Source organism: Carassius carassius, chromosome 42 (assembly GCF_963082965.1).
Source record: "Carassius carassius chromosome 42, fCarCar2.1, whole genome shotgun sequence".
NCBI classification, from domain to species: Eukaryota; Metazoa; Chordata; class Actinopteri; order Cypriniformes; family Cyprinidae; genus Carassius; species Carassius carassius.
Genome location: NC_081796.1, coordinates 16,572,784 through 16,586,682, shown reverse-complemented (window position 1 = coordinate 16,586,682; position 13,899 = coordinate 16,572,784). Strand labels below are relative to the sequence as shown.

The window sequence follows — 13,899 nt, the reverse complement described above, 5'->3', positions numbered from 1 at the left end:
CGTTTTCCTCAAAGTGTCACAAGAGAATATCAAGAATGCTTTGGTGCCACATCACCACGGTTAAAGTGACTTTCGAGGACCTTTGGTAAGGGAGTTCGGTTCATGTGATCAATACATACAGTACATTGATTTGTATGGTATTTAATGAAATGAGAAGCATTTACAGTCACATCACAATCGCACCTCAGCACGGTGACCAGTACTAGTCAAACTTCAAAAATTGATTCACTAAAGTTGTGCACTATATTTCAAAGTTGTTATATGGCTTCAGAAGGAAATATAGCTGTCAAATCAAAACTTCTATAGTGCTTTTTGTCATTTTTGTAGCGTGACAACTCTTGGTCTCCATTCAGTTTCCTTGTATGGAAAAGAGCAGCATGAACATTCTGCTAAATATCTGCTTTTGTGTTCCACAGAAGAAAGTCATATGGTTTGTAACAACGTGAGTAAATAGTGACAGGATTTTTATCTTTTTGGGTGAACTGTGTGTTTAAGTTAATATTAACCCTATAGTTAAAGATATTGAGGGGAGTTGTAGGAAATTAGTAAATTTTTATCTCTCCTGACACTAAGCATGTTTGCTGGTTTTACTCAACAGCCCCACCCATCAACCTCACACGGGTTTGTAAACTAACGTCATCAGTGTCATTTGCCCAGTTCTCTATCTCTCTCTCTCAATCCAGGTCGTAGCCATCACTGAAATTTGATGTGCTGTTCGCTCAGTCAGCAGTGCGCTGGATTCATGCCACACACATGCCCGCACATACACACTTTCACGGTCTTGTTTTTCTTTCATTCGAACTTATATATTTTTATATGAAACAGCCTTTAGGACTTCTAGGTCGTTGATGCCATTTTTAATCCATGGAAGAAGAATGAGCTGTAGAAAGAAGGAAAAAAGAGACCAAAATAAGAAAACACATGAGCCCTTTTTCTGTTTCTTGGAATCACTTTTACCATGAACTAGAGTGTGGGTGTGATAAACTACCTTGATTTCCTGGGCTATGATCTCTCAGTTTTTCCTGGTGAGTCATGCTGCACAATATTTCAAGGCCTGTACAAAACTGTATATCTGTATTTTTCACCCTTTTGACCATATTCAGTGCATGAATTTTTGTATTTGCTATGAAATGGTTTAAAAGGTAGTTATGATTGTTATTTGAACTACTAATGCAGTAGAAACAGTAATATTGTGAAATATTATTACAGTTAAAAATTACTCTTTTCTATTTTAATATTTTAAAAAATGGAATTTAATCCTGTGATGCACAGCTGAATTTTCAGCAGCCAGTCTTCAGTTTCCCATGATCCTTCCTTTTTTCATTTCTTACTATTATCAATGTTGAAAACAGTTGTGCTGCTTAATATTTTTGTGGAATCTGCCAGACATTTGAACGATAGTGTATAGACAAGTTTTGTTATGTAATATCCTTGTGCCTGTCACTCTGTCCCTCAAACACACTGGCCAGCCGCTCACTCTGCTGACGGCACGCTGCTTGACCTCTTCACCCTTCCAAGGGTTTCAAGTTTCGTTTTCTGCGTCAGTGAAGAGAGCACTGTGATGCTACCACAGTTAACTTCATCAGAACTCCGGGAATTCATAATTCAGTTTCTCAGAATTTCATTTCAGAGAGTTTTGATTACTCAGGCTAAGTGGGATAAAATTGTATTTGCTATGTTTATTCCAACTTTTTACATGGAAATGTTTTACATATACAACTCTAGGGCAGTCGCATGAACAGACCGTCTTTGTCTTACTGATCTCTCCGGCCATTCAGAGCGTTCCCTGACACATTGGCCATCTTCCAAGCTCGAAATATGGCGTAACGGGTTAATAAAGTTGCTGATGGAACATTCTCCTCATGGACTCTTGAATGTGCCTTTAATTAAATGTCATGGGAAAAAATAAAGATTGACAAATTGTTTTCCTACTGTACAGTTGGTTTGGTGTCCTTGGTGTTAAACAGTATTGGTTTGTTTGGTGTCACATAATCAAATTAACTTGTGTCTCTATATAAACAAAACTAAAAGATTGTTTTTAAAGACAACAAAGGGAAAGCAGTCAGCCATTTTTTGTAGGTTATGAAATGTGTGTCTTCTGAAAAACTTGCAAGCCAGTCACACAAGAATGAAGCTCTTTGGTCTTTGTTGTTTTAAGTGTGCCATGAAATGCCCTAGAATGTAGCATGTGAACATTGCAGATGCTCTTCTCGTGTTTGCACTTGTAATACTAATGAGTGTATGACATTATGTACATAACGTAAAGCTCCATGTGTTGTCTTTGTTGCAGGCTCTGTGTTGGATGTTATAAAGCACATAATTTCAAAAGGGGAACACAAGAACGGTGTACTGGATGAACCCAGTATAGCTACTGTGCTGAAAGAGGTCCTTCAGGGTCTTGAGTACCTTCACAAAAATGGACAGATCCACAGGTAATACACTTTTGGAAAATAATTTGACCTAAAAATGCAATTCGTCATTTTTTACTTGTTGTTCTAAACCCGTATGATTTCGGTTTAACACAAAATGAGAATTCAGAAGAATATTCCCACCGCTCCATTTTTAATAATGACCACATCTTTGAAACTCCAACAATGACAAATAAAAACTGTTAGAATAACTGCATCAGTGGAGAACTTATTCGTTGAATAGAACTGGCTTGAAAGAACGATTTATTCACAAATCAGACTCCTACTCCGACTATGAATGAACTTGAATGCACTCGGGTAGACTTGTACTTGAACTCAGACACGTGAAATATTAAAGAGCAGGTCATATGGTTTTTCGAAAAATATATATTTTTGCAGTTTGTAACGTAGCTACCCTTCAATGTAAACCGTTTGCAAAGTTGTTAATCAAAAAAGTGCATGATAAAGATATTGTCTCAAAAGAGAGTTGATTCTGAACCGAGTCGTCATATTTTCGAATCTTCTGCCTATTACCTATATACGTCACAAAATAACATATTTACATAATCCCCACCTGCCCGCGAAATACAAATACTCTGACCTGCCCACAAACACTTCCACTGGTTAGTGTGCTAGCAAGTTTGTTTTGTTTTCATTGCCGAAAGATGATGTAAAGACTTCAAGTGAAGTACCACATACAAAGTTTAAACTTACTAGTGAGAAGCATCCTGATCTATTCATGATTGCGATGGAGTTTCTGATTGAGCTACTGCATTGGTATCATCCTCTGACTCGAGCTTGAATTGATAAGGTAATATCGATGGTATTTTTGTAAGCTTATAGCATAATTGTTTACACGTACACAGGTATTATTATAAACTGACTTCCTTTAAAAAAAAAAAAAAAAATGAAAATGCAAACTCATGCTATGATACACTGTCAAGAGCATACCAAGCCAACAGGTGGCGATGTAATCTCAATCGTTAAAGCCATGTTGGCCAATCAGAAGCCTGAAAAAGTTTCCATTAGGTGGAGATAATAGTGATGGGAAGTTTGATTTTTTTCGGTTCTTTTACGCTCGACGTAATGACGTCATTGGCGATGACGTAATGGCGTCAAGTCTATCAAACATTCAAATATATAAAGTCAGTAATCATAACTTAAGTCAGTTAAAAACCTCATAATCATGAAAAGTTACAATTAAGTTTTGCAACAATGCACCCAAATACAGTAACAGCAATAATATGCATACGAGGATTTAAGTCTTGGAGATATAAAGTAAATAAATTAGGTGTCATCAGCGCAGAAACCATGATCCACTTACTATACATAATCCATTGCGATGTATTTGTTATTAAATGAATTTATGTTTCACCAGATTGCCCTTCATTCAAGCCCTCGGTTTACCCGCGCTCATAACATTAGCACAGAATCAGTTCAAAATCAATCACCAAAAGAATCAGTTCGGTTCAGACGCGCTGTGAGTCAGTCGGGTTCACGCTGAATCACGCATGCGCAGTATCATTAGCTCCTCGGTTCTCGAATCGGACGCGTCCAGAGGTGGGTAGTAACGAGTTACATTTACTTCGTTACATTTACTTGAGTAATTTTTTGGGGTAACTAATACTTCTCGGAGTATATTTAAAGATGGGTACTTTATACTCTTACTTGAGTAAATTTTGGGGGGAAAATCTGTACTTTTACTTCGTTACTGTGGGCGACGCTCCTCTCGTTACTTTATCTTAATGCAATAAATGTTATAAATGCTTCAGTTTATTCCAAACGCACCATCTACTTTTGTCTGGGCAATGAGCGATTCCCATTCGCGAATGATTCATTCTTTTGAGTCAATTCTGTTCAAAGGCTTGATCAAACCAATTGGCAAACGAGTGAATTGGTTCATGAATCAGTTTGAATGAGTCGTTCAGTTCCCTGCCGCACGCGCTGAGCGTCTGAAGCGGTTCACTCGGAGTTGTAACGTTTAACATCAGCAGCGTTGAAAACGTGGCTATGGAACTGCACTGAATAGAAAGCAAATCTGCAAAGGCTATTATTTGCTAGCGATGGAGATCCTTATTAGATGAACACCGCGTGTGCTGTCTACTGTTCAACAGGTAATAATTTGGGCTACATTCGATTACAGTACACGATACCACGGTGACATTAGTTTGTTTTAGGTGTGTGGCTTATAACAGAGGGGGAGTCAAGTTGAATGCAGCTTCCAAAAGACAAAAAATAGCCGATTTAGATTTTATTAATTTTAATACAATCACACCGGTGCGAGTACGTTCAGCAAGTCATGAGCCAGAGATAGATGTGTTTTTACAGCACTGCGCATTATAACCAATCACACATGATTCTTTTGAGCTTATTAAAGCATTGGCCAATTAGAGGCGTTCAGATGAGTCATCGCTAAATGCCGGTGCTTCCTTCACTCGCTTACTGACTGAATACCTCTTTCTGGCGAATTCTCTCGTCAGAAACAACAAAGTGCAGATGTGTGTACGAATCTTTAATTAAGATATTGATTTCACAGTGTTAACAGTTTCAGTGATTTTAATGGGATGTTCTGAGAGTGATTGAAATCTAGACTGTCATTGAAAATGATCTTTAATAATGTAAATGTTATTTGCTCTCTTTCTGAACAATGAAAGATTAGTAGCAATATTTATATCACATTAACTTTCAATATTAAATTCACATTTAATATAAAGTCAGTCGTATTAAAAATATGTTATGGCATGACACCTATATCTGTTACTTAAGTAAACAGACAGGGTTTTATAATAAATTACATAAATTGGAGTAAAGGCTGATGAAATATATACATTTATACACGCACACATACATTACATTTTATATATCTAAATAAAAATAGGCTCAGTATATATGACCCAAAGTAACTAGTAACTAACTACTTGAGTAGATTTTTTATCCGATACTCTTTTACTCTTACTCAAGTAACTATTCAAGACTAGTACTTTTACTTTTACTTGAGTAAATATTTCTAGAAGTACTTTTACTTTTACTTGAGTACAGTTTTTGGGTACTCTACCCACCTCTGGATGCGTCTGAAAGAAACGGTTTTCGGTTCAGTGTACTGATGATCAGAAAACCGATGCAACCGGTTCTTGACTCGAGAAAGAGAATTGCTGTTTACTACAAACTCAATTTGTGAATGTCATCATTAACTATAAATAAAGTACAGATATTTCATAAATCATCCCTTATTCCTATTTAACAGGGTATTTAGAGTCTTAATTATTGTCCAACTTCCCTGAAAACCCCTTTGGCCTATACATAATCTACAATATACAGATTAGAAAAATTCATCATAAAAAAAAGCAAAATAAAATATAGTTATTTTATCACACTTTCCGATGTTTAACGAAATACTTGAAAAATTACATGCATGCGCAGTATCATCAGTTCATTGGTTCTCAAATCGGAGGCGTCCAAAAGAAACATTTTTCGGTTCAGTGTACTGGTGATCCGAAAACTGATGCAACCGGTTCTTGACTCGAGAACAACAACTGCTCCAGCAGTGGGCGTGTTCGTTCGTCATCTGGCTCTGCTTGGTGTTCATCTTCAGTTCGGTCTTCACAGCAGTTCAGTCAGTGTACTGTTTGAGTAAATATATTACTCCGGGACATTGGTTTGTTTGAACTCAGAGGGAGTGTCAGCCACATTAAAAAAGTTAACAGCTTAAGTCATTTGTGGATTAATGCGTATTGGAGACGCGAACCGTTTCAAACGATTCAGTTCGATTTGGTGAACTGGTTCAACCGGTTCACTAAGAAGAACCGGTTAAATTGAACGATTTGTTCGCGAATCAGACATCACTAGGAGATAACAGGGCTGGCTCCGACATCACAAACCATTAATGCCGGTTTAGCTGTCTACATGTTTACACTGCAACCGGAGTTTTTGAAAATCTTCACCCTGGCAGGCGTTTTCAAAAATGTTCGGTTTCAGTTACCTGGCGCTGCGTTTGCATGTTGACGGACGGCCAAAAGCTGCGGTTTTAAAAATAACCATGTTCGTGTGGACGGGGCCTAAGATGCATTTAAACCTGTCGTAGGGTACTCCAGCACAATATTAGGACACTTTAAAATATCATATGACCTGCTCTTACAAAAAAAAAGTAACAACATAACATTAAAATAACAAGACATTAATAAAAATCTCCCAACCAAACTCAATGGGTTAAAGATTTGGACTCGATCTGACCCAACATTATAATCTGGTTTTTAATCAGTCAAATTACTCTGGTGTTTCTGTCACAGCTTACTGGATAGGGAAGATTTTCATGGAATAATTACTTGAATTTTGGCCTGTTTTTCACTAAAAGCGCATTGTATGATTCAGAGGACTTGGAATATAGCTCAGGAGTTTACATGGACTGCTTTTACTTCATGGTGCAGTACAGACTTTTGTTAAATGTAAAAGATTTGTGTGGGAAAAAATAAATCTAAAGTGTACTACAGAAAAAAAATCCGTTTGCAGGTTTGAGAGTGAGAGTGTGTAACTATCCCTTTAAGCCTGGACTGGTTTCAACACAGGAGGTTTGTAGGAAGCCTGTGGACAGAGACACCATTTAAATCAGCTTAATCTTAGATGATGAATGATGGAATTAATGAATTACATATCAAAATCAACATCTGTTTGAGTTTCCAATGGAAATCCATGGAAAAACTGAGTGAGCCAGTCTAATTTGTACCCTTCAGTCTTTTATCATTAAATCTTTAAATCAAACAAATCTCAGTTGATGTAGGCCGAGCGAATATGACCGAAGCTCATCAAAGATTCCTTTGCTTGTTTATCATAGACATTCATCTTCAGACGTCAATGCTGTCTTTGCGGTAATGACTCACTGATGGTTCATTTAAATCATTGGTCTGTTTTTCTCTCTCTATCTCTCCCTTTTTGGTAATTGCTTTCTTCTCCTATCAATTGTTCCCTCTGCACATGCATAGGCCTGATAAAGCAGTGTAAATAATTCACAGGCTTTTAGTCAGTGTGACGGGAGGTCATTTTTGCCTTATTAGAAGCTTTTGAGTGTTTTTTAGATGTTTGAGAAAAATTTACAAGCAAATTTAGTTTTGTTACATGCAATCTGAATTATATGAGAGAAATGTGAAGAGAGGGGTTGTTCACATGTGCAACAAGGAGGGAGTTGCACATTATCCTCCACATCACTCGAGAATGCAATTATACACTGTGCCTTAAGGCTGGCATGAAGTCAGCTATCAAGAGGGAGTGAAGCAGCAAAATTCTTCATAATCCTCACCGTCCTGTGAATTCCAGCAGATGGGCGTAAAAATCATCGTCCATCTACTCTCTTCTTTGTGGCTTCTCATCGAGTTTTTCACCCTCCTCCCAGTTTAAGAGCAGTCTGTTTGTCAATGTAAAGCTTTGAGCTCGTCTCTGCTCTGGTGTGATTGGACTTAAATGGACTCTTTGGATCTGTCCTCACACCGAGACTCTCTTTGTAATTAATGAGTGTCAGCTGAGGAAACCAGAACATGTTGTCATAACTCTCTCAGAGGGTGATATCATTGCTTGGAGTGTAAATGATCTGTATCGCTTAGATCTCAGGAACCTGTTCTGCTGTTGATCTGACATTCTTCAAATAGTACCATCTGCGTTTTATATGGTGGTGATGTAGTTGCATTCTGGAAAGTTTTTAAATGCCTGATCCCTGGAGTATAATTATCAGTCCTCTTAGTCTTAACTTGGAGACTTGAGAGATCTGCTCATATGGGGTGTTTCTTCAATTATGGGTGCTTTTGACTGTCTTTTTAATAAATATGTTTGTTTAATTAAAAATAATAGGTAGGTCAACTCACAACTATGGGCACGTTATCATTTTATAAATACAATGGGTATAGAAAAGAATCACCCCCTTTAAAATAATCCATATTTTGTTGCTTTGCAGCATTATGAAGACGGAGAGTTTTTGTTTTATCCAGCTGTTTTTATTCAGTGTAACTTACAACATTCAAGTGAAAACTATAACACCAAAGGATCACCTCCTTGTCTGTATTTTGTTGCACCTTTTGCTTTAATTACAGCCTTTAGTCTGTTGGGATTGGTCTCTACTAACGTTGCACATCTAGACTTTGCAATATTTGCCCACTCTTCTTTGCAGAACTGCTCAAGTTCAGTTAAATCTGATGGTGAATGTCTGTGGACTGCACTCTTCAAGTCATTCCACAGACTTTCAAAAAGGTTTAAGTTTGAGCTCTGACTAGACCATGCAATGACATTCACATTTTTCTCCTTCAACCACTGTGTGCTCAGTTTTGCTGTGTGCTTTGAGTCATTGTCAAGATGGAAGAGATTGTCCTCAAGAATTTTATGGGATTTTGTCCCATCCATTTTTCCTCCTATCCTGACAAGTGCTCCAGTCCCTGCTGCAGAGAAACAGTCCATATCTGAGCACATCCATGCTTTACTGGAGGAAGGCTGTTATTTGGTTGGTGAAATGTTTTGGTTTTGGAAATAATTTGCTTTTAGTTTATCACATACACACACACACACAAACACACACACATATGGAAGTGTTTCTTCAGCTATGGACACTTTTTACTGCTTTGACATGTCAAATAATTTTAAATACATTATTAATAAATATATTTTGTAATTAATTTTTCTTTTATTTTTTACATTATATTAATATAAATATTAATTATAAAACAAGTGTTATTTTATCCACCTTATTTTTCCCGTAAGAGCGGGCGCGGCCATTTGTGAGTTTTATGCGTCTGGTTTCCAGTCTCATCCACATCCAGCTATTTTTAGCTGTACAAAAACGCTTGTTTTGCTGCTTGATCTTGAAAATTGGTGTGTCTTACCATTATTTATGTATTATTTTATGAACGTACTAGTTGCACACTATAGTGTAAACCGTTTTACCGTTTACTACATGCTGTTATTCTTCTCATTATTTCCCTACAGCGGCTAATGAACCGGAAGTCTCGCACATCGACTTACACTAAGTAGACAGCCTAAAGGCCCTTTTTACCACCGCGGGTACCGCCACCGCGGCGTCTGTAAAGTGCATTTGCAGCTTTTGACCGCTGAGTGGCGATTTAACCACAAGTTATCAAACAAGCGCATCACAGCACATTTTCCCAAATAGACGTCAGTTTTGCCTCGCTGATGTTTTACATTTGACGGCTTCAGTCACGGAAAATGAAAGAAAAAGACTAGAGTTAAAATATTTAATATATTTAAAATGTAATATTCACAGATGAAAGTTTGGTACTTATGAAGTTATATGCATTTATTAGAACGAATTCAAGCAGGATAAATGTCAAGCCTGTGCCTGAACCTGTGATTATATTTTCTCTAAGCTACATGGTATTAAACCATATTTTAGATTTGATACATTTAAAAGGTATGCAGTATTATTTATATTATATGAATTATGTGTTATATTATTCAAAAGAAATTGTGGTTTACTTTGCATCTGAGCATTAAAAGTGGTAGCCTATTTTGGGGGGTAGGCTACAATATGCAATGTCAATATTTTCATATATTATGCCTATATTTTAATTTGTATTTTAAAATTCCTTTAATAAAACAACATGCATTTTTGTTATTCGTTACCTGTCCTTTATTTTGACAGATAACTTCTTGGAAAAAAGACATTTGTCTGTAAACTGATTAAGAAATTGTTGCATGTTTAAACGTGAAGCGCTGTATAATTTCGTTCACATTAATTATGCCTAATTAGCCTAAAACAAGAAAGGAATAAATTAAACCTGCACGATTTAGCCAAATCTTTGAAACTCTAAAGAATGGACGGATTAATAAACCGTCCTCATGATTAAACTCAAGTTCTCTCATTATAATCAACAAATTGCACACGATGTAAAAAAGAGCTTCATTAACTGACAACATAAGTGATTTTAAAGGGAGCCTTCTTTACTTGCTTTTAGTGCTGGGCAATAGCATATGGCCTAAAAAAAAATAAAAAATAAAATTAAATTATGATTTAAATCGATTTTAAAATCAATATTCAAATGACAAAGAATTTTTTCAAAACAAGTTTTAATATAGTTATAAACTTATAACTGAGACAAGATGATAAAAAAACTGTAATGTTATTACCTTAATGCTGGAAATAACTTTATTTTATTTTATTATTATTTTTTATTATATATTATTTTTATTGTTATTTATTTTTTGTTAATACTAGCCCATCAGCTGTGCAAATTTTGTTTGTGAGGAAAATAACAGTAAATTTTTGTCAGTTATTTTATCTAAACAGATCGATTAATTTCTTCAAGATTTCAAAATCAAATAGCCTACTGATAATGTAGCACTGTAAGATCACATTTGTTTGAATGCATTATTGCTAAAGCGATTGCGTGTGAATGTGCTTAATCTGTTTAAATCATGCTTTAACCCGAAAATAATCAGTAAAAGAAACAGACAAAATCATATAGCCTTTAACATCCCGCTCGACTATTGCAGTCATTATAACCTGATCAAGCCATAGCTAAATATGTTTAACATGAATTCTTGCTGAATATGCAGTTATATTACAGGTTGAGCCACTCTGAACTACAGGAGAACTGAGTGGTGCGTCGGTGGATGTTAAAAACAAAACCGATTTTCATTCAAACAAACCGATGTAAATTACAAATTCGAGTTAATTGATAAAATCGATTTATCACCCAGCCCTACTTGCTTTCATATTATTTCATGAAAAAAAAAAAAAAATGCAGCTGCATTTAAACGTAGGTGTGTAAAATATGTGCACTGCACGTGTGATGGTAGATGTGCAGCTTTTATTCTTATTTATTTTATCTTCATTACAAATCTTGTTTGGTTTCATTTAAGATAATTGCATGTAAAAAATAATTTACGTTGTAATGCAAAATGTGAATTAATATTCATATTTAAGTATTTGTGCAAAAATTATTAATGCGCATTAATGACAGGGCGCATTAATATTCAACATTCAACAATCTGTGAATGTTGCATTTCTCTGTCGGAGAGAGCCAGCACTGTGAATTTCATCTTACAGCAGACAAGAAAACATTTGTTTATTAATAAATAATTCAAATGTCTCATTTTTCACAATTATTAGGCTACTTCTGCATGTACTTTGTGGCAATCTTAATGCATGTGCTTGAGCGAGGAATATATTAAGATTTGATTACGTAAATTTAATATAAACGTCTGATTAGTTGAATATAACAAATGAATGACTAAAACTAGAAAAATCTTACGTGGGGACAAGACCATTTTTTAGTCTATAGGCCGAACCAAAACAACAGTCCTATATAAACTGGTTCAGCAACTTTGAAAGCCTTATACACTGTCCATATGAAAGAGCAAGAGATTCACACCTTTATCTCGACCCCCACAAGCCATACAAAACTACCCCCAAAAACCCAACCCTGAACTGAATTCAGTCTGTTTTTTGGCTGTGAAGAATGGTGTGTTACTGGGCTGAAACATGCCTGCACTCAGCAGCACTACTCTTTGTATTCGTTATATTTTCGCAGCCCATATTATTATTTTCACAAGACCATAATGATAATAACAAATCATCAATTAATAATTAATCATTATTTTTCGAAAATCATTGTTATTTGTGATCGTGAATGTTTGCGGAAGGCTTTAAGACGAAGCGGAATCCTCTCTTCCCACCTCACAGCTCGCGGGACTCACGCTCAGTGATGCAGCTTCACTGTCTGCAGTTTGACTTTACTAAATCAGATTGAGGCGAATACAACTTATTGATCACGAGCCCAACATTTAGCAAGGCAGGAAAACATTCATTCTAATGGAAGGAAGACGTATTTCATTGAGCTAATGCTGTTAAATAGAGAGAGAGAGAGAGAGAAACTAGTCTAGGACTATTCTTAAACTTGGAGGAGCTCATTATATTGAAGTACAAATACAAACACCAGAGATGTGTTGTATTTTATGAATAATGAAATGTTATGAAAAGTATGCATTTTATTTATTCACATGCAGTATGGTTGTTGGTATTTAGCAGTTAAAACCTATTTTTAAACTTGAATTTAAATATTATTAAACTAACTTTAAAATGTCAAGGAGTTTATAAATTAAAAAGGATAAAATGTCACAGTGCATGTTAAATAGCCTACGTAAATGAACTTGTGTTAATAATATAATTAGAACTAACAATATAATTCGATTTTTTTACATGAACAACTCCTGTATAAAATGGGACAGCAACCTTTATATCAAACATTTTTAAATCGTCCACAGCTGAGCATCGTGAGAGGGGAATCTGCGCCAGAGCGCGTGAAGTAAATGTGATGAACGAAGTCATTTTCAGATTCAATGAAAAAAAAAAAAATAGCCTAGATTAGGCCCATGCAGGCTCTGCTCTGAAGTATATAATACTTATAATTACTGTTAACCCAGAGTAACATTGGCCCTTCATCTAAAAATCCGTTCGACCTCTGAAACATGAACGTCTGTTTGTATAATCAGAGACAATTTATAAGAGACATGCCACTTCCTCAATCCTCAATATAACTATACAAGGAAAACCCATGTCCCGCCCCTCCCGCTGGAAAGCCAATCATCTGCTTTTAACAGTCAAGTCGGGAAACATTTAAGCCTATCGTCTGGTTCCACTGACGTATGTGCACAGTTGAGGAACCCTTGCGCATGCGTAGTAAAGGTATAACCTGTGGGGAAAAAGGCGTTTTAAACCTTATTTTGGGGCAAAGTCATCAAACTTTTTCAGCGATTTTTATTATATTTTACTGCTGTTTCTATACATGTAGTTTTTATGTCCCGGTGACCAGTGAATGTGCAGTTCTGACTCTCTGCCCATTCATTTAGATAGGAGCCTGGTCCTGTTAGTCTGAAATAGCTGCCCGGAGGTCTTGCCAAGATGGCGGCCGAGTGGCACGACTTGCCTAAAAGGACTTTGGTATAATGTATTGTGTGTCGTTCACACACTGATTTATCACGTGCAACCCTCTGCATTTTCTTCTTGAATATTTATCTTTTCAAAATCAGACATGTTCTCTCCTCATGTTGCCCTATCTAAGAAATATTTCAGTGATTATCATTCATGCTCACGGACAGCAGGAGTGTTACCAACCAATCTAATCGTCTCCAAACATCTGTTACACTTCAGGAACACCACCAAATGCACTTGAGTTTGGAGTGGACATGTGTTAATGTGTTTTGATTTGCCCAGCAGGAGTGAACAACTGAGGCCTCTCAGAATATGTTTATGTGTGTCTGTGTGGACTTACTACAGAAAGGTTGCAATTATGGTTTTGCACCTATGAAGCACATAATTGGATATCGTCATGGCAAGAGAATGTGACTGTTATGAACAGTAACAGAGTCTTCTCATTATGTTTAAAAGTTGATTTACTTCACTGTCTGTCAGCGGCTTCAGTTTAATTCATATCTCTGCTGCCCCCAGCTGGACTGTAAAATATAATGCAAGAAGTGAGAGTGTTACGACCCGTGAGGT

General features: G+C 36.3%; 1 protein-coding gene across 2 annotated transcripts in view; it reads left to right on the top strand.

Annotated features, from left to right (window-relative positions):
- The window catches only part of LOC132123848 (serine/threonine-protein kinase OSR1-like), a 59,684-nt gene that overhangs the window by 28,193 nt on the left and 17,592 nt on the right, over positions 1–13,899 (top strand). For both annotated transcript variants that reach the window (XM_059534540.1, XM_059534541.1), the window contains exon 4: positions 2,291–2,432. In XM_059534540.1, the coding sequence (XP_059390523.1) occupies positions 2,291–2,432 (142 nt within the window). The remainder of the gene's footprint in view (positions 1–2,290; positions 2,433–13,899) is intronic.